Genomic DNA, 19,850 nt, shown 5'->3' with positions numbered 1-19,850 from the left:
GTTATATATCCGTAACTTTCCCCAGATAACCCGGATTTGAATTATTTTGCAGGCTGCAGAGTGACACTTCCCAACAGGAGAAACAATTTAAGCCGTACCAGCTAAACTGATTGGAGATTAATTACTGTTCTATAATAAGTTCAATTTGTACATTCATAATAATTGCCAGTGACAATTGAATACATGCACACATATACAGAACGGTAGAGGTCAACAATACAGCTGAACATTTACACAATATAATAAATATAGAAAGTAATATTAAGGTGAAACCATTTTAAAACAACATTATTATTATTATTATTCAACTCTACAGCTCAGTGTTGACCTGCTTCAAGAAATATTTGCTGAGGTTGTTTTCGTGGAAGGCGACTAATTGAAACATTAAACTGGTCTGGAAGCAACTTGAAGACATTTTGTCCTCCGAGCAATGAAGACAGATGACACATTAATGGCTGGAAAATATGTAACTAACAGAATTACAAACAAACTCTGTCCTGGAGGAGATTCCAGCCGGTTATCAGCTGCATAAATGTGCATTCATTTACAGTTATTTGGTACAAGAATTCCTGTTGAACTACTTTTTAGTTGAGAACAACAGTTCAAACTCTCTCTGTCCTTAAACATGGATGTCCACCTCCAATCCACCACCCAACTCTCTGCAGCCTGTCCTCTAAGATCAGAAACACATGGCCAGGAAACATCACTGCAGATATGTCCCTCTCTAGAAAGCACGTTTCATTTTTTAGTCCTTAATTCCCCAACTCATTCATATGCAGCAAAACAATCTTCAATCTGCAGACAGAAATATTTTGACTTGTTAGAGAGGGAGATAAAGGAAGAGTTATATTATCTGCCCATCCTGGCACCAGCCTCATAGGCTCAGCTACAAGGAAATATTCAGGGAAGAAAAGCTCCTTTTCGAGTGTTAACAGTTTAATTTCTTTCTTCATCATCTGATAACACTGTTGAATGGAAAAAGCTGGCAGGTCAAAGAGCTCAGCGACGCTTTCAAAATTGTCCCTTTTCACCGTCTCAATTATCTTTTTGGCATCAGATGGGATTCAGAACATTACTTTTTATATTTTCAACCCAGTGTCCGAAACATTTTTTTTTAGGTTTCTGTGAAACAGATTCAGGGTCCTTTCAGTTCTTCTCTGTCCGAAATAAAAGTTTTGTCAGTGACAGAAACACATCAGGTCCACTGACCTTGGCTGGAGTTGCTCTGCATCACACTGGACTACACAGAAACTCACCTTTCCACCCGTCCGTGACATCACACGGTCTGTCTGTGCTGCCAAAGACGTCTGAGAACAACAGTTCCTCTCCCTCCTCAGCCCTCCAAACCTTTTCTTCATCCTCATCTGCCTAATTTGCATGATCCCGTCGAGGCTAAGAGGGCTGCTCTGATGTGCACTTCTATTCTCATCTGCTCCATCACTGGAATGGAGTTAAACATTCCTCTGATTCATGGATGTTTTTCATGGATGCTGTCCCATCTGTGGACCACATTTATCCCGTCGCCGTATCTTGGAGGCATCAATGGGAACTCAAACACATCTCGGTGCTGTGTGACAGTTGTCGTCTTCATCGACAGAGGATGCTCCGCCTCAAAACATATCATGTCTTTCATGAGAAGCGTCACATGTTAGTCCATCACTCACAACGTCCTCCTCACTGCCCGTTATGTGACGGCTCATCCCATCACACCGCCGTCTGTCCAGAGGCTGGTGTCCCTCCTTCCTGAGCTGGAGCTCTGTCCTCCACAAAGGTTCCTTATTTGAATCAGCCAGGTTTTATATTAGGACGAGTTTAAGCAGCTTCCACTCTAAAATTATCAGGTTTTTTACTTATTTTCTCTGGAAAACAAATCGAATTCAGTTTCTAAACCGCTCATTCACTGAGACTATTGTGGGTGTTGAATCCACGTTAGTGTTTGTGACGTTTTATGTTGCTGTTGTAATGAAAAAATGGAAGATTTTCATATCATTTAATATCATGCGCTTGAAAAACAGGACCATAATACTGTTACACATTGAGGGGGTTTCCGCTTGTACTTTGCTTATCTGAGGTCTCTGTTACATAATAAGACGCCTCACCTGGCACCTTTCCCAGGTAATCAGTGATGTTTGTCCATCTGTCCAGGCTGACACATTTTACGTAATAGTGTAATAAAAGACTAAAAAGACAACTTCTCTGCTGGGAATCTTTATTTCCGACACCGTGTTGTTTGCAGTGAGTTTAACACTCGTCCGGGATGTGACGTAGCGTTTCAATGTGTAAAACTAAATATCCAACTACATCAAACACAGAAGAGTCAGAACCGGACCGCGAACGTCCCGACATGCTGCTGCAGACCGTTGCTGTATTTCAGACTGATGTTTCTTTGTGGGATGGATTTAAGATATCGAGCAAGTTTACTTTTATTTTCATTTTGGTGTTTAAAATCACTTTCCTGAATAATTTAGATAAATAAGTTGTTTGTTGATTGTTGTGTTTTGCAGTTTGTTTATACAATTTAAGTTGATCTTTTAGCACATAATTGGTTCATTATAGTAAAACGTAATTTGGTAGTATTTATAATACATTATAAATGAACTATACACATGCTAAAGATAAATACCTATTTCATACTCAGCATATTTATAATATGTTGACAATACATAGAAGGTAAAGTACTGGCATATTTTTAGTATATTTGCAGTTGGAAGTACCTAAAAATATACATCAAATATAATTATATTGTATTCAAGTATACATTTTTAATACATTAACTTCTACTTAAGTAAATGCTACCTAACACAGCATAAGTTCACTTATTTTTAGTTATTTAAAATACATTAAAAAACCTTCAGAAACTTATTTCAGTATGCTTTTTTCCTGATTTAAAGCATGATTTAATTGTATTTTAAATGTAGAAAAAACTCTTAAAATGCAGTTACCACATATATTATAAGTAGATTTATTTTGTTTTCACAATATATTGGTAATACAGTATACGTTCAATGTCAGTACACCTTTTGTACATTTGCAAAATTATACTTCAGATGCTGAAATTATATTTTAACACTAGTGTACTACTTTGGGAAGCAAAGGTACGCAAAAATACAGGACATATATAATTATAATCTATTAAAGCAGAATGAAGTCCCTCTGTCAGTATATTAAATGCTTCTTAAGTGGTTTCATTTGAACACAACTTGAATTATAGTCATTTTAAGTTGTAATGAAGTATTCTAAAGCATATGAATGAAGTCCACTAAGTATATATATTTTTTTCACCTGGGTGGGATGAAAACAGGACTGACAGCTGTGATCCATGTTGATAATGTCGACCTGGAGGTGAAACCTGAGAATGACCAGTTACATTATCCAGCTCTTTTTTTCTTTCCAAATGAAATCAATCCACTGAACAATTCCCCTGAAAGTATTTATACCAGCTGTAAATCAGATGAGAGGATAATGTGTCCTGTTTACATCGCTGCACTGTCAGTAATCATAAAGAATCACCGCGACCTCATCCAGCTCTGCAAAACATCAAAAAGAGAGACGATCCTGCATCGACTGCTTCAGCTTCACACCGAAATCATGCTTAAAGTCTCCCCAAACTTGATGTAATGTTTTCGTTCTTTATCCAGCAGACAGAGCTGTGATTGTTGTCTTTCCACTCACACAAACAGCATTAATAAACAGCATTCATAAACAGCATTCATAAACAGCATTCATAAACAGCATTCATAAACAACATTAATAAGAACTGTTTTAGTTCCAGAAAACAATCTGAGATTCTGAAAACAAACTAGTTTGGAAGCTCCAGTCTCCCACAACTGAACCACAGATCCAAGATAAACAGCCGCTGATGGAAGAGAGACATCTCACATGAACAACGATGCTCTGAAGAATATAGATATATCAAAAACAAAACATCATTAACAGGGATGAATTTTCATTCATCCTTTTACCACATAGTTGATTTATTTAATTGTTAAAGTTTTCAGAAAAATCAATTTCAAAACACAAACTTAAAATATTTAAAATGCGCATTTTAAGATGACTTGAGTTGTTATGGAGATTATTCGCAGGATGAAAGGTTTCCATCTGATAAATACACTCAGAGGAGGAGACAGGAGGTGACGCTTTCAGCCATGAATACTGCAGCTCCCATAGACTTTAATGACGCACAAAACAACAAAGTTCAACATTCGTTGGGGACAAAAGTTCAATAAAAAGTAAAAATGTTCTTATCAGCAACACTCAGTCATGCTGAGGTTAACAGCTGACTCAGCAGGATGACCTCATCACAGCAGCAGCTTCTCTTAAATATCAGTGTGTTCCTGACACACTGGACATGCAGGTACGGTCTCCATTATTCATGAATAGATGTCCGTTCATTACAAAACCTGACGTGTAGTTTAAATGTGATAAATATAAGACAACACTAATAGTTCCCTTGTTGTGACTTCACGCTGGCAGACGAGGCCTGGCGTCGCTGGACTGTGAGTTTGTAGGTCCCATTCTCCTGAAGGTGACATCTCAGGAACTTCAGAGGAATTCTTTCAAATTTGGTACAAACGTTCACTCGGACTCAGAGATGAACTGATTCGATTTTGGTGGTCAAAGGTCAAGTTATAACGAGCTGTTTTTGGTGAAGAAGAACGAAGGATAGAAAATCCTACAAATAGAAATCCTATTTCACATTTGGTCGGTGGTGAATTGTTGACACTGATCTCGGGTGTCCATCTTCTCTGATGTCAGGGGGAACGATTTGTGTGACGCATCCATATTTTTCTGTGATCATTCAGGCCATTTTTGACTTCTCAGCTGATAGTTTTTCCCTTCATGAGTGAAGTGTTTGATGAGTGACTTGTTGACGAGTTCCCAATTTCCAATTTCATCTGTTGCCATATATGTCCAGGTGGACTGTCACTGCAGGCTACTGTTTTATTTTCATTCAATCTTGATTCTTTCAGATGTTTGTTTTGGGTGATTACGCTGGTGGAGGAAACGTGTGAACCCGAGTACAAACACAAAGACAGAGATGGAATGATTCATTCTCAAACTGATATTGGAAGGACACGAATGAGGCAGCAGAGGGTTGAACAGCAGTTTGATGGGGCAGCAGTCGGGATGGAGAGCGATGCAGGCGAAGGGAGACGGACGTCAACAAAAAGTCCAAAAAGCAGAGTGATGAAAAATAAGGCTGGAGATTTGAAAAATGTGCAGTTGAGTTTATGATCTGGTAGTGTGGTGGAAATGAAGTGTAGTACTTAAAGCACAGGAGACTAGTGATGATTTGCAGCTTGCTGCATGACACCAGATTTTACTTGCTGTGATCAGAGCCCACACAAGACCGACAGACAAAGAGAAGCAAAGGCAGAGGTCACACCACAACTTATATTGTAGCATAAACTGTATATAAAAGAGGACGAAGCTTAAAGTCAAACTCGAGGCTTCGAAACGTTCACAAACCAGCGGGTGGCGTCACTGTCAGGACTTTCAGAAATTGACAAAATTGCCAGACAGATCTCTTCAACCCTGACAGAGCACCTACAAACCGGTTTATTTCCAACATGGATGTGGTGTTTAAAAATGTGTTTTTCTTTTGTCTAAACAGTTCGTAGCGAGTGATGCATCCATAGCTTCAAACGTGATGTCCAGTTCTACACAGAAAGCTGTAGTAGCAGATGCAGTGGCAGGCGCCACCTACATTTTAATGCTTTCGTATACAATTATAAATCCTGGTGTTGATTCTACAGAGAAGAACAGAAGTCAGATAGTCTCCAAATAATTAGGAGTCATCCTCTGCAGACTGTTTATAGATGATTAATGTCAACCTGACCGACGCTCTCACTGAATGAACAGAAATCTCTTCTCTAGGCTTGGAGGCGTCAGGGATAAAAATATGATCAGCATAAAAATAAAAAAAAAGGAAAAAACTACATTACTGAAATCACATCATGCACATACGACACGCACGACCAGGTAATTGCTTTAAGCTTGAGGAGGAAACGACGACTTCCTGTGCAGACAGCATGCTTTTTACCTCCACCAGCTCTGAAACCAGGACAATTTGTTCGCATAGGCTGCTGTCAGAGCACATATCACATGCATGAAGCAAACCACAAGCAGCATGCCGACCTTCTGCTTTAACAGCCTCCTTGTCAGTAATCACATGCAAATAGGAAGATAAAAGCCAATAGGATGGAGGAAACATGCTGGAAGCAGACAGAGCTCCGACTCCTCCACCCACCATCTGCCTGCTCTCCACCGCCACACTGTTCATCCAAGTGCTGCCGTACCGAAGCATTAGCAGTAGCTACAATAAAAAGACGTATTTTTGCTACAACAATGTACAAAGTGACAGAAACAATGTGAAAGGAGTCTCTGGGAGTGACGAACCTCCACAGAATTATCGTCTGAATCTGTAGCTTGTTGTTCAGCCATCTGATCACCAATGTACAGTTTAGGATCACTCCGAACAGCAGACAGACACAGTTGGAGATGAGCTGGTGAATATTTGTTTTACTGGTTGGTAGAGACCAAATGCATAAATAAAAGAAGTGAATATTGGACTTACATCCATCAGCTTGAATATCTGTTGAATGTGTAATTAATTGTTGTTTTCAAGTTCACATTATCAATATAAAGGTGGCCCGTTTCCCTGTTCTGTTTATTGTGCAGGTGCCACAGACTCTATGTCAAAGTGTTCGTAGCTTCCAGGTCTGAAGAATGAGGCCGATCCAGAAGTGTCTTCAGCTGCAATACCAGCGAGTGCCACTAGAGGTCGGCTCCAAAAAGCCTCCGGCTCCATAGACTCCCATTCAACTTTTCTCATCAAATCCAAAGTGAATAAAATGTGTCCATCAGTTATCTCGGTGTTGTTAGCTAAAGTCACTCCTTCTTCTTAGTTTTCTGGAGGTCCATCTGAAAATAATCCCTCATTCATTAGAAAAGAAGATTCAAGAAGACCTGTTTTTGGGGGCGTGTCTGTTTGATTGACAGGCCTGTGGTGCAGTCAGGTTACAGCTATCGGTGGGCGGGATGTAGTATCGTCAGGTTTCCGATCAGATCGGTCAGATCCACCGCTGGCTCCTCCCCCCGCTCGTCCAAATATGGTCACTTCCTCCTCCAAACTGCTCTGAACTAGCAAGATGGTGACAGACAGAATCTGAACTGGAGGATTCATAACGTTCACAAACTAACGGGTGATGTCGTTGCTGGTTGCCGCTTGGCATGCGCACAATAAATAGACGCAGATGACGCCATACTGATAGACAGGTGGCAGAAACACATGCAAGATATGCTGCAATGGTTCAGGTAGTGAAAGTGGATGTGAAAAATGTTGGATTTAAGAATAAAGGATTTATGGAGAAGGAAATTGCACCTGACACATTTCTTAGAGCCCAACGACCCAAAAATGTTTTTGCAGGTGTCCCCAGTCAAATCACACAAATGCTTTAATAAAAATGTTCAGGACCACAAAGTTTTTTCCCGCCTACCAGAGCATGGTGTTAAATTTCAGAATTTACGGTTTTATCATTTTTTTACCTGGATACAGCTGGCATTGTGCCTGGCAGTTCCCACTTGCAGCAAATTCTTAAGCAGAGGTGAGGTTTCAAACCTGCAACCCTTAGGTCACAAGGGGATTAATCTTCCCCTGCATCCGCCAATAGGATTTAAGGAAACTTAAATGATTCACAGCTGTGAGAAGACATTAAGGATGAGCTCAACAGTTGTTGCTTTCATGTCACTTCCAGCTAGTCAATGCCTCTGTACCTCCTGTCTGTCCTCACAGAGTGACCTTATCGGATCCCAGAATAGGTTCACAACATGTCTTTTACAATTATCTATACACCAGCCCAGATTATGTGTTATTATATGTACACCACAGGTTACAGTGCAAACAGCACCAATATCTGAGATAGTCAGAGGCATTGGATAAAGTATTGGAAGTATTCAGCTTCCGCCACCACTGTGCACAATTCCCTCTATCTTTCCCATAAAATCTCCCTCGTAATAGATTAAACTCCAAATCAAATAAATTAAACGCTATGCGCTGAACTCCAGTACTGCAATTTAATTAAGGCATGTACCTTCCCTCTGCTCGATCTATTTCCATGACCCCTGTTACAGCTCTGAAGGAAGGCCCAAAAAATATAATGACAAAAATCGGCAATCTCATGAAAAGACATAAAATATAAAAAGGTTTAAATTACTTTAAAATGAAGGATGGTGGTCTATAAATCAGAATGGAAGAACGAACAGCAAATGAGGGGAGCAATTAGAAAGTGGGTGAAAAGTTCCAACACAAAGTTACCAAGTTCTTTGTGAGACTCTCCAAAAGTGACATAAATTAAATGAAAGATAAACAGTGAAGACAAAGTCAACTTCAATTTGTGATGATTAATTTCCTGAGGCCAGAGCAACCCGGCAGTGAAGAGAAGGAAAAAGATAAAGTCGTGCAGTCAGAGCCGATAACTCCTTGTACGGCGTTAGTTCTTGAGACCGTTACAACAGCAGGATGGCAAGAATAAACAGCCACGAGTGTCAACAGACGGTGATAAACAAAGCAATTTAGAGAGCTCCACCAATAAGCTCTGAATATCTGTGCACTTCCACTGCATATTCATTTATTTCATTTTTTTGTTTTTTATGTTTTATCCCCTGGCGGTGCTGAGTGTCCATCACTGAGTTAATTAACAAACACCGATAAGAAAAAGATCAGGCAAGTTAACACCTGGCATTGGAACATTTAGCTATCAGTCCTGTGTTTGCCTGGTAGTCTCTGTGCTTGGGAGAGTATATCACAGATAAGGGGAATTAACACAGTTCAGTCCATAAAAACCAGGCCAAGAATCAAGAGCAATTTAACCGCTCCAACCAAACCACAATAAAGAGCAATAAAGACGAGGCTTTGGCCTACTGACAGTGTTACAGCAAAGGATGCTGGTCTCTCTCTGGGATCTCATATCCCTATCAAGAACACATGTATTGCAAAATCAAGTTACAAATGTAAACATCACAACCTGAATCAATATTCATATATAAGCATTCAGGTTTTTAACTTCAACTTCATAGATCGGATCATTTACACTTTCAAAAAGCTTCCCGTGTACCTGTTACATGATTTCTTCTTCTAACAACACTCTGTAAACGTTTGGGAACTGAGAAGACCAGTTGCTGGGGTTTTGAAAGTGAAATGCTGTCCCATTCTTGGCTGATATAGAGATTAAGCTGCTCACCAGTTCAACTGGTCGTATTTTTCATTTCGTGATGCGTCAACATTTTTTAAATGAGTGACAGGTCTGTACTGCAGGAAGCCAGTTTAGCACCCCGACTCTTCTACTAGAGAGCCATGTTGTTGAAATTTGTGCAGAATGCAGTTTCAGAAACAGAATTGTTTTGCTGAAATAAACAAGACTTTCCCTGAAAGAGACGTTGTCTGGATGGCAGCATATGTTGCTCCAAAACCTGAATATATCGTTCATAGTTAATGGTGCCCTCCCTGATGTGCAAGCTGCCCATGCCATGTGCACTAATGCACCCCTATACCATTATGGATGCTAGTTTTTCAACTGTGCACTGATAAGAAGCTTGATGGTCCCTCTCCTCTTTAACCTAGAGGATGCAGCTTCCATGATTTAAAAGAAAAGATTCACATTTTTAATCATTAAACCATAGCACCATTTTCCACCTTGCCACAGCACATCTTAAATGAACTTGGGCCAAGAAAAGGCGGCGGTTTGCGGAAGTGTTGCTGAGCCCAGGCAGTGATTTCCACTACAGAATCATATCTGTTTTTAATGCAGTGTAGCCTGAGGGCCCAAAGATCACAGCCATCTAATATTGTTTTTTGGCTTTGTTTGAAGCAGATGATACAAACAGTTGTCGAGATATGCCAGGGACAAACAAACAAGCTTACATATGTACAATAAGAAAGATCTCTTGCATTATAGTTTCTCCCTAAGACGGAATATTAGATTGCTCAAAATTAAACCTTTACAAATTAAAATACAAATTAACAGAAATGTGGTTACATTTTTGGGTGCCACATTTAGAATGCAACAATGACAATGATCTTAGTCATTCAGACATTCAGGTAACAAAACGCCCTAAAATTCAGAATAGCACAACTTGGCCTTTTAAGTGTAAAAAGCCTGTTTGTGTTAAAGGCCCAGGATTGGCTGTAGGCTGATCTGCTTGAATCCTTTGGTGTAAGGCACAAAGTGAAAAAGTTGAATTAACCAATTATTTTTGACAGGTTTAGTGTTGACTTGAGGGCAACTACACAGAAGAGCCAACAGTCCCCGCAGGACTCCAACTCCATTAGCAAGAAGCAGTTTGTTTGAATGTTTGATTTAAACTTAAATGAAATGTAATTGTAAGTAAATGTGATTATTTTTGCCTGAGCTCCAAAAGCTGATGTATTGTATTTCATCAGCAGGATTGGACATCTTTTAAACTTTACAATAAATATATGTATGCATTGCATTTTCTGTGATGACCTCCCTGTAATTAAAGTCAAGTTGAAGTGAACACAAAGTTAAGGGGAACGCAGCAGTAAACCAGTAGGTTTGTTAATTTACACGTAACCTGTGAGCTCGTCAAAAGGATATGCTGCTGCCTGTTATCTGCTCTACATTTTCATTTCATTATGACAAGTAAACTACAAGAACCAATATTTAGAAAAGGCACACTTAAAGCCTCATATCAGCAAGAGTACACGGATAACAGCAAAACACTGCTGTAACCTGGGAGTTCCCCTGTAACCACGGGAACAGCTGCCATCTATTACAACACGATGCAACAATTTATATTTGATTTGTGAACGATCCTTAATGTGATGTATTTCAACCCTAAGAAAGAAATGTGTGTATTCTGTATAATACTAAAGGAAAGCAGAATTTTAGCCTGAATTATTATTTTTCCCCCTAATCCAGTTACTTGTTATTCGTATTGCACAGGAAATGTAGGCAGCAAGTCAGAGTGGACAAGATAAAGTTATTAATAAAGGGATTATGTTTCAAGCTTGGCAGTGAATACTTTGTGGATATATATTTTTGCTTCCTCGTTATTTTGATTTAAAATAAAGCAATCTGTGTTATACTATACTTTTATCAAAACAAATTTACTGATGATCATTATTTCAATTTAGTTTTTGCTCAGGAAACTAATTTTATCAGTCAGAATTATATCTGTATGTAATTAATATTTGAATTAAAAAGAAGAAAAGAAATTGAATGGTAATAAGCCGTCTACGTTTAGGATAAATTAAATGACTGTGTTTCAAACCTGAAACTATAAAGACTGTTTATTGGCTACCTGAAACTATAAAAACTGTTTATTGGCTTTGTGCAAAGGGCAATCACAGTTTCCAGACTGCTCCTACATGGTGCAGCACTGTGATGGGCACATTACGGGAGAAGTATAAGCTTCTAAAGTAAGTACTCCAAGTTACATTGCTTTCTACGTTACGTTTTTGTGACCACTGCTTTAGATGCATTTCCGAAACTTGACCTGAAACTTGAGCAAGAAGCGCACTAAAGTTTGTGTGAATATTTTGGGGAAAAGAAAGAAGTTACAGAGACAAATTGTACCAAAAGTGTCATCACACCACAGTTCAGGTTGTTTGCACCAAATCTTTCCCTCAGAAGCGTCAGGACACAGTAAAGATGGTGTTGACAGTCTGACCCTGTGGGACCAATTCACAGTTCACAACCTCATGATCCGTTTTATTTTTCATGCCATGTTCACTAATTCATCCCTGTACCATCACACATGCTGGCTGTAGAACTGAGCTGATAACAAGCTGGATGGTCCCTCTCCTCTTTAACCTGGAGGATGCAGCGTCCATGATTTCCAAACAGAATCTCAGATTGTGATCCATCAGACCTCAGGACAGTTGTCCACTTCACCTCAGTCCATCTTCAATGATCTCGGTCCAGAGAAGGCGGCGGTGTTTCTGGATCATGTTTCTATCTGGTTTCTTCTTTGGAGAGTTTTAACATCATTTGTGGACGCAGCGATGAACTGTGTTCACAGACGATGGTTTTCACAAGTGTTCCTGAGCCCATGCAGTGATTTCCACTCCAGAATAGTGTGTTTTTAATGCAGTGCTGCCTGAGTGCCCGAAGATCACCACCATCCAATATTGGTTTCCAGCCTTGTCCCTTGTGTTCAGAGATTTCTCCAGATTCTCTGAATCTTTTAATGATATTATGAACTGTAGATGATGAAATCTTTGCAATTTTATGTTGAGGAACATCATTTTCTTAAATTGTTGAACTATTTGCCCACGCAGTCTTTCTCACCATCTTCACAGCTGAGAGACTCCGCCTCTCTTAAATGCTGTTTTTATTCTCAATCATGTTACTGATCTGTTGCCAATTAACCTAATTAGTTGTGAGAGGTTCCACCAGGTGTTTTTTTATTTGGTGTTACACAACTTTTTTGAGACGTGTTGCTGGCGTAAAATTCAAAATGAGCATTTATTTTTCATAAAACAATAATATATCTCAGTTTCAACATTTGATATGTTGTCTTTGGTCTATTTGCAACAGACATCTCTTTGTTTGTGATTGAGTATCTTGAAGATAAGGTCCATGCTTTTATCCACTGGATATTTGACACAAATTTTCCCCAATAGTGGATTACATATGGGATGGTGATCAATATCTTTCTATAAAAAGTGATCTGATCCTTCTGTTCCTGGTTGATAGGTTGGATTGGAAGCATGTTATTCCTTCTATGGTGTCACTCAAAATTTAACTAACAAAATTTACCGTAGAGATTTAGAACAGCACTACAAAATGGCTGACATACTATATAGTGGACCATATAGAGCAGGAGTGTCAAACTCATTTTAGTTAAGGGGCCACATACTGCCCACTTTCATCTCAAATGGGCCAGACCAGTGAAATCATAGCATAATAACGCATACATAACGACAATATTTCTCTATGTTTAAATCATTGGTGAAGGTTTTTGGATGATAAACCCTATTTTAAGGTCTTTCTACAATAAACTAGAAACATAAAGACCAAAAACTCAGACATCAGCCGACTGTTTATCTGCCCCGGCTCTCCTCTGCAGATTCCCTCGCAGCGAGCGCTGCTGCCTGTCGCAATGAGCGCTTCTGCCTCCGGAGCAGACGTCACATTTACGCTGTTTTTGAAGTCTGGATCGATTTAAAAAATTACAAAACGTTTGTACTCATAAACCTCCATATTCTCATAGAAATGCAATTCATGTCTTTCTGTAATTTTCACACTTAGCAAAGTCATCCGGCGGGCCGAGCTGGACCCCCTGGCGGGTCGTATGTTTGACACCCCTGATATAGAGTATGAGTACACATTTCAAACACAGCCTTAGTTTAGGAACATGTGCTTTTACTTCATTTTGAGGATTTCGTTTTGCACTGCATGTACGAGAGCAGGAAGTCAAGAGACCTGAAACAAGAGAAGAGGATTCGTAAAAATGATATGAACTGAAAATGAGGCAGAAAACGTGACTTGAGTCAGTGTACCATGTTTGAATCACGGTTGTTTATATCAGATGCAGACAAACAGCTTTTCTTAGGTCAAGAATTTCCAGAAGTGAAGGATAAAGACTCAGATATGTCAAATACAAATTACAAAACCATTAATAAAGGCCAGTTTGTTTAAAGTTCTGACTAACTTCCTTATAATCTGAGTCGTTTCAGAAAGGACAAGCTACATTAGTAGGTCCTAATTTTTTTTGTATTTAATTACAACAGAGCAGCTGTTTGGCAAAGGTGACTTTTACGTTTTTAATATGTTGTGAACTCAGACCAACAAGGCAATCAATTTCCCTGGAGTCGTTGAGAGTCGTAAATAACAGTGATTGAATTTAAAGGCGGACTGGATGTTTTCAAGGGATAAGGCAATGTGATGAATTGATAAATAAATTGTCAGGGGAAAATGACTACGCTCAGTGGCCTTGTCTTGATGTCCTGACCAAATGGCTCCGGTCTGTGTTCTGTTCAGCTTCTCTCAACTTCTTTATGAAGGACATCAAGCTGGCAAACAGCCCATCTAAGAGCCAGGATTTTAGAAGGTGATGGAGTTTGGCAGGTGACTTGGGGATTGATGACAATTGCATTTTAGGAGGCGATGCTGAGAAGTGAGACCGGGGTGAGGACGAAAGTTTAAATTAGTTGAAGGCGTGGTTGTGTGTCTCTGTGTTAACCATGTGATGGACTGACAAGTCCTGATCTGAAGGCACATGAATTATTTACATCACCACCACAATGTGTAGGTTTTAGAGAAAACTTTGGTCTTTTTTCACACTTGAATGCATGATTTTCTTTTTTTTCGTTAACTTAGACACTTGGATGTGTGATGCAAGGTGGCTGTTGACTGACCCGACCTGGAGGCTTTGGACTACAATGAGTGTGTGAAGAGGTTTTTACAAAATGGAAAAAAGGAGGCTGAAATGTTCTGCATGAAAGCAAAAGCTTTAAAGTTAAATCATATTCAACTTCACTGCTAGCGGGCCTCTGAAGGTTATGTTGTACAGAACAGCTTAAATTATAAGTGGTTTGATTTGGAACGACTGCACTGTTAACGCTGTAAGCTTTTTTGTTTATGTATGTTGAACAGAGCCCCTTATTTTTATTTAATAGAAATATGGTTAAACATGACAATTGCCATTTTCTTTAATCATATATTTGAACTCCTGAAATACATTGTGGAAAGTGTTTGCTTGGACTGTTTGATAGAAAGGTACACATGATCAGGATGTTGCCACCGCCGCCTCAGGTTGAGCCAGGAAAAACCGTGCTGCACCTCCGTGGTTTATTTTCTCCGGGTGCTCTGGCGTCCTATCACATATGTAAATGTGAATGTGAGCATGAATGCTTGTCTTGCCTCCTGAGTTGGACCTATGAGTTGGCGATAACAGATGGATAATTCTAATGATTTGTTTATGTCTGAATTCAATGATTTTCTTTCTTCTTTTTTTTATCCTATTATTATTTATGCCTAAAGGCTGGTTGGCAGATTGATAGACAAGGAACTGTTAACAGGAACAAATGGGAATCAGGAATCATCAGCACCACTTCTATAAATAACTGCAGCCTATTTAAGTAATACAATCAGCTATAATGTTAAAAACACGAGTCCATGGATGTATTTGTTCATCAGATATCTTTGTTCATCAGATATCTTTGTTCATCAGATATCTTTGTTCATCAGATGTCTTTGTTCCAACCAGACTGAACTCGCTGATCAGTTTAGTGTTTCTATGTTCTGTATTTATTCAGTTGGAGACTAGAAATCCTCTGTTGCTAGGTGGTTGCTACGGGTCAGACTACTTCCCGGAGTAGTAAACATTACATACGTTACATAAGAGTCTACTGATGCCACCGGCTGTTTTCCAGTTTTTAGACATACCCCATGTGCTGCCATTGAAATGGAGATGGCACGAACAAAAAGCTTTATATTTTTTTATTTTGTTGATTGTATATTTTAGTTGGTAACTTGTATAATCGCAAGGCTTCGGTCCTGACCGCATCACTGTCGTGCCAATAAAGACTTTAGATCACATCCTCTCCTGTAAAGTTGCAATATAGTTGGGGAAATATGTTTTTAGGAAGGACAATGGAAAAAAAGAGAGAAGGAAGGGTGGAGAGATGGTTAGGACGTATAAGGGCAAATCAAACCACTCTTCATCAGATGAAGATGAGTGCCTCCTCTGGGTTGAGTCATTCTTTAACAGACTTACCATCGTAAAGATGGTGCTGAAAATGCAGGCAGTGGGGCCATGAAGAGTCCCCACCCCGTCCCACCCCTCCCTGGGACCAGCCCTGCTCTCTGACATTGAGGCTGCAGTTGTTCTCTAGTTTCGCCTTGTTTTTTCAGTTCTGTGTCGGGCACGCGCCTCCTCGGGCACCAGCAGGATATAAAGTGAGCCGCGCGCACTGGGCTCAGCAGTCCAGCAGTGACAGCAACGGTGAGAGAGCAGCAGGAAATACACCGCGAGGTGAACCTGAGCAGCAGGAAACTGCGCACCATGCTGGAGGACTCTTCTCTCCGGGAGCGCAGGAGGTGATGCGCTCAACCGACTCGGGTCGCGTCTGTCACCGGAGAGGATGGCGGAGCTGTGGCTCCTAAACAACGCGTCATCATGGAACCGGTCCGCTGAGGAACAGAACCGGTTCTGCAGCCTGGATGACATCGACGTGCCGGCGGACGGCTCCCCGACCCTGCGCATCCTCATCTCCATCGTGTACTCGGTGGTGTGTGCCGCCGGGCTGGTGGGGAACCTGTTGGTGTTCTTCCTGATGAAGGCGCGCCGGGGCAGGAAGAAACGCTCCAGCATCAACCTGTTCATCCTCAACCTGGCCGTGACGGACTTCCAGTTCGTGCTGACCCTGCCGTTCTGGGCGGTGGACACGGCTCTGGACTTCAGCTGGCCGTTTGGAAACGCCATGTGCAAGATCATTCTCTCCGTGACGGTGATGAACATGTACGCCAGTGTCTTCTTCCTCACCGCGATGAGCGTCACCCGGTACTGGTCAGTGGCCTCGGCGCTGAAAGACCGGACCCGGCGGCGGGTGTGCCCGGTCCGCTGGGTGATCGCCGGGCTCTGGGTCTCCGCCATGATGGCTTCTTTGCCCACAGCAATCTTCTCCACGGTGAGGAACGTGGCCGGGGAGAGACTTTGCCTGCTGGGCTTCCCAGACGGCCAGTCGTGGCTGGCGTTGCACCACCTTCAGAAGATCCTGGTGGCCTTCGTGTTCCCCATGCTCATCGTCACCGTGTGTTACCTGATGCTGCTGCGCGTCGTCCGCCTGCGCAGCATGAACAACAACCAGGTGAAGCGGAAGTCCAGAGTTACCCGCTCGGTCACCATCGTCGTCCTCTGCTTCTTCATCTGCTGGATGCCCAACCACGCCATCACCCTCTGGGGCGTTCTGGTCAAATTTAACATCGTCAACTGGGATAAGACGTACTACATGGTGCACACGTACATCCACCCGGTCACAGTGTGCCTCGCGCACACCAACAGCTGCCTGAACCCGGTTCTGTACTGCCTCATGCGCCGGGAGTTCAGGAAGAAGATTAAAGATTTGTTCTGGAGGATTTCGTCGCCCACCGGGACGAACAGCTGCCACCTGCGGCCGTTCTCCGGCACGGTGAGAGCGGAGCCGGACGACACGCAGGTCGCCATCCCGCTGAACAACGTAGAGACGGAGAACTGCAGGCTCTCTGTTTTAACGGACCAGTGCGACACGGACGGCAGCAAAGACAAACCAAGCTTAGATAGAAAAGACACAAGTGTCTGAACTTAAATCCTGCTGACATCAACCTCGAAATGATGACGGACAAGGTTTTACGCACGAGTAACAATGTTGGTGATCTGTCTCCATTTTTCTCACAGTAAAGCGAAGCTTTATGTGTTGCTGGAGTTTTGACCTCTTGTATCAAAAAAGACGCGGAACACTACGAGTACATCAGGACTCGCTATTTTTTGGAGAACATCGTTTAGTTGATGCCAAATTCAACCTCCGTGTGAACAGTGCATGAAAGGACAAATCATCGCAGGTTTACGTAGCGTCATCAGATGTTTCTGACTTGGCATCAAAGGATTTCATACATTTTATCACTATCTGAAGGTGTGAAATATTAAACAATGATTGTGCGTAATTACGCGCGAGGATGCACAGTGCGTAAAACCATCTAGTGCGTTTTCGCTTCATCCTAACGCGATTTCCCAGCACAGTAACCCCGATGCCGTTCTTGGTTTTGTAAAGTTGACTGCTTTGTGTTTACATGAAACTCAGGCTCATGGCGTCTCATTTAGTGTTGCTTTGTTCTCTAAAGTGCTCTCCAACAGACCGTATGTCCTATAGAGGATTCACCCTGCTGCTGCTGCTTCAAACATCATTCTGTGGAGTATTGTTGACGTTTGATGTGGCTGGTATGTATAATGCACAAATGAATGTAAAAAAAAAACCTAAAAAAACACCCAATGCAAATATAACAATGTTTGGAGAATAAAATAACTCATTTGTGTACATTAATTAAAGTGTGAGTGCTGTTTGAGGTTTCTGTTTGTATTTGATCAAAAAGCTGTGATGCTGTCAGATGTTTAATCTGCCCGACTGTGTGTGAATCAGATTTGCAGGCAGAAGTTATTGTAAATATACTCAACTGTGTGTGTATCGTAAATATAATCATAACATGGTCGAGTTTTGTTCTAAAAGATGAAGATAAATGTTTATTTGAAATGTTGAAAAACACATATGTCTGTGCAAAGCACTTAAATGGGCTATTTTTGGAAATGGAAATGTCTTCTTAAAGGTCAAAGATATTTAATTTACACATCTTAAAGGTTATTTTTTTTTGGTTATTAATTTGGTTCATTTTCAAAACCATCGTTCTCGTGAACTACAGAAATGCAGCCCTGGTGAGCTCTATTCTTACCGTCTGGAAATGATCAATCGACAGACCTACTGGATGTGGCTGAAACATGAGGCTGCAATCAATCCAACTTCACCACTATAAAAAACCTCTTTACAAAATGTCTGATCAAATAAATCTGCTTAAAACTTCATCCCTACAACAAGGAAATAAAAAGTTACATTACCTATATTTTTTTTTTGTTTTCTATATTTGTAAAAAAAAAAAAAAAAAAAGGTGTGAAACTGAACTTGTAAAAGTTTACTTCATTAATTTATACAAATCGTGTGGTTACATTGTTACCTTGGTTCTCTGAGTGAGAGAATATATTCCATATGTACGGAGTTGGAAAGTTAGTCTCGAGATGATAGAGAACTGTATTTTAGTTGGTGTAAGTTTATTTTAGGGGTAAAGTTTGTCAAAACTTACAATAAGTACAATTTTCTTTTCAAATTCAGGCTAAATGGCAGATTATGCATTCAGTAATAGGCTGCTATTTTCTGATTTATTTCTTCTGGTATCTAATTAGATAAAAGAGCGTTTGGATTATAGCTTAAAAACAACTCAACTCAGGTAGCAAAAAATGGATGAATTGGGCTTTAAATGAAAAGAGATAAACCAAATATAGATGAATAAAACAAGGCGAGAACAAAGAGCAGCACACATTATGTAATGACAGTGCTGCCTATAAACACTGTGGTGGACTTTGCTCCTCCTTAAACAAGCTCACAATGAATCTTTAATCACATAAAACTGCGAACGTCCCAGAAACACAAAAACTGTTGGTGTGTGGAGACACAGCCGCAACACCGACGTCCGAGAAGACGAACAAAGACACTCAGAGTGCAGCGCTTTGAGTTTAACGAGGTCGGCAGTGCTCTCCTGGCAGCCTGTTTTACTTCAGTGGAACCAATTTAGAATTAAAAGGATAGTTGGGTTTGTTTGAAGTGGAGTTATATGAGGTACTTAACCACAGTCAGTTCACCGCCTGCACTAGATGTCAGTCAGGATGGCCCCATTTTGAAGGCAGATATGCTGACAACGAGTCAAAGTGATGCACCGCTATAACAAAATGTATTGTAGCCACCTTAAATAATAAACCTTACTATTGCCTGCTTCTTCAAACTGCAGGTAAAACACTGTCTGTGCAAAGCTACCTCATATAACCTCACTTTAACACCGAGCCTGAGCAGCAGATTTGACTTTAAAGAGGCTGATGGGACATGCCAGGTAGAGTTACACCCAATTTACGTCTTTCATGTTAACATTTACTACTAAACTTCACTTAAAAACTACAACAGATGGAATCCGATACTTTTATTGACATCTTTCAGCTGAGCTGCTCTGCAGAGTATTTAAGCCACTCTCAAACCAAACTAAAGGACTGAAAAGCCGCTCTAATGACACCTAAAGGATGTGATCATC

At 40.7% G+C, this 19,850-nt stretch overlaps 1 protein-coding gene across 1 annotated transcript; it reads left to right on the top strand.

Annotated features, from left to right (window-relative positions):
- The first annotated feature begins 15,966 nt into the window (after nt 1-15,966).
- On the top strand, nt 15,967-18,612 carry rxfp3.3b (relaxin family peptide receptor 3.3b). Its single transcript, XM_069714496.1, has one exon. The coding sequence runs from the start codon at nt 16,112-16,114 to the stop codon at nt 17,306-17,308; it is 1,197 nt and encodes a 398-aa protein (XP_069570597.1). The 5' UTR covers nt 15,967-16,111; the 3' UTR covers nt 17,309-18,612.
- The last annotated feature ends 1,238 nt before the right edge of the window (nt 18,613-19,850 follow it).

This window comes from Brachyistius frenatus, unplaced genomic scaffold, assembly GCF_029030835.1.
Source record: "Brachyistius frenatus isolate BFR_SWC_R1_liver_20210118 unplaced genomic scaffold, ASM2903083v1 Contig_131, whole genome shotgun sequence".
Lineage (NCBI taxonomy): Eukaryota > Metazoa > Chordata > Actinopteri > Embiotocidae > Brachyistius > Brachyistius frenatus.
This window is presented reverse-complemented; position numbering and strand designations above follow the sequence as displayed.

Excerpts from the sequence above, each read along its gene's own strand:
- rxfp3.3b (XM_069714496.1), top strand. The coding sequence starts at position 16,112 with ATGGCGGAGCTGTGGCTCCTAAACAACGCGTCATCATGGAACCGGTCC.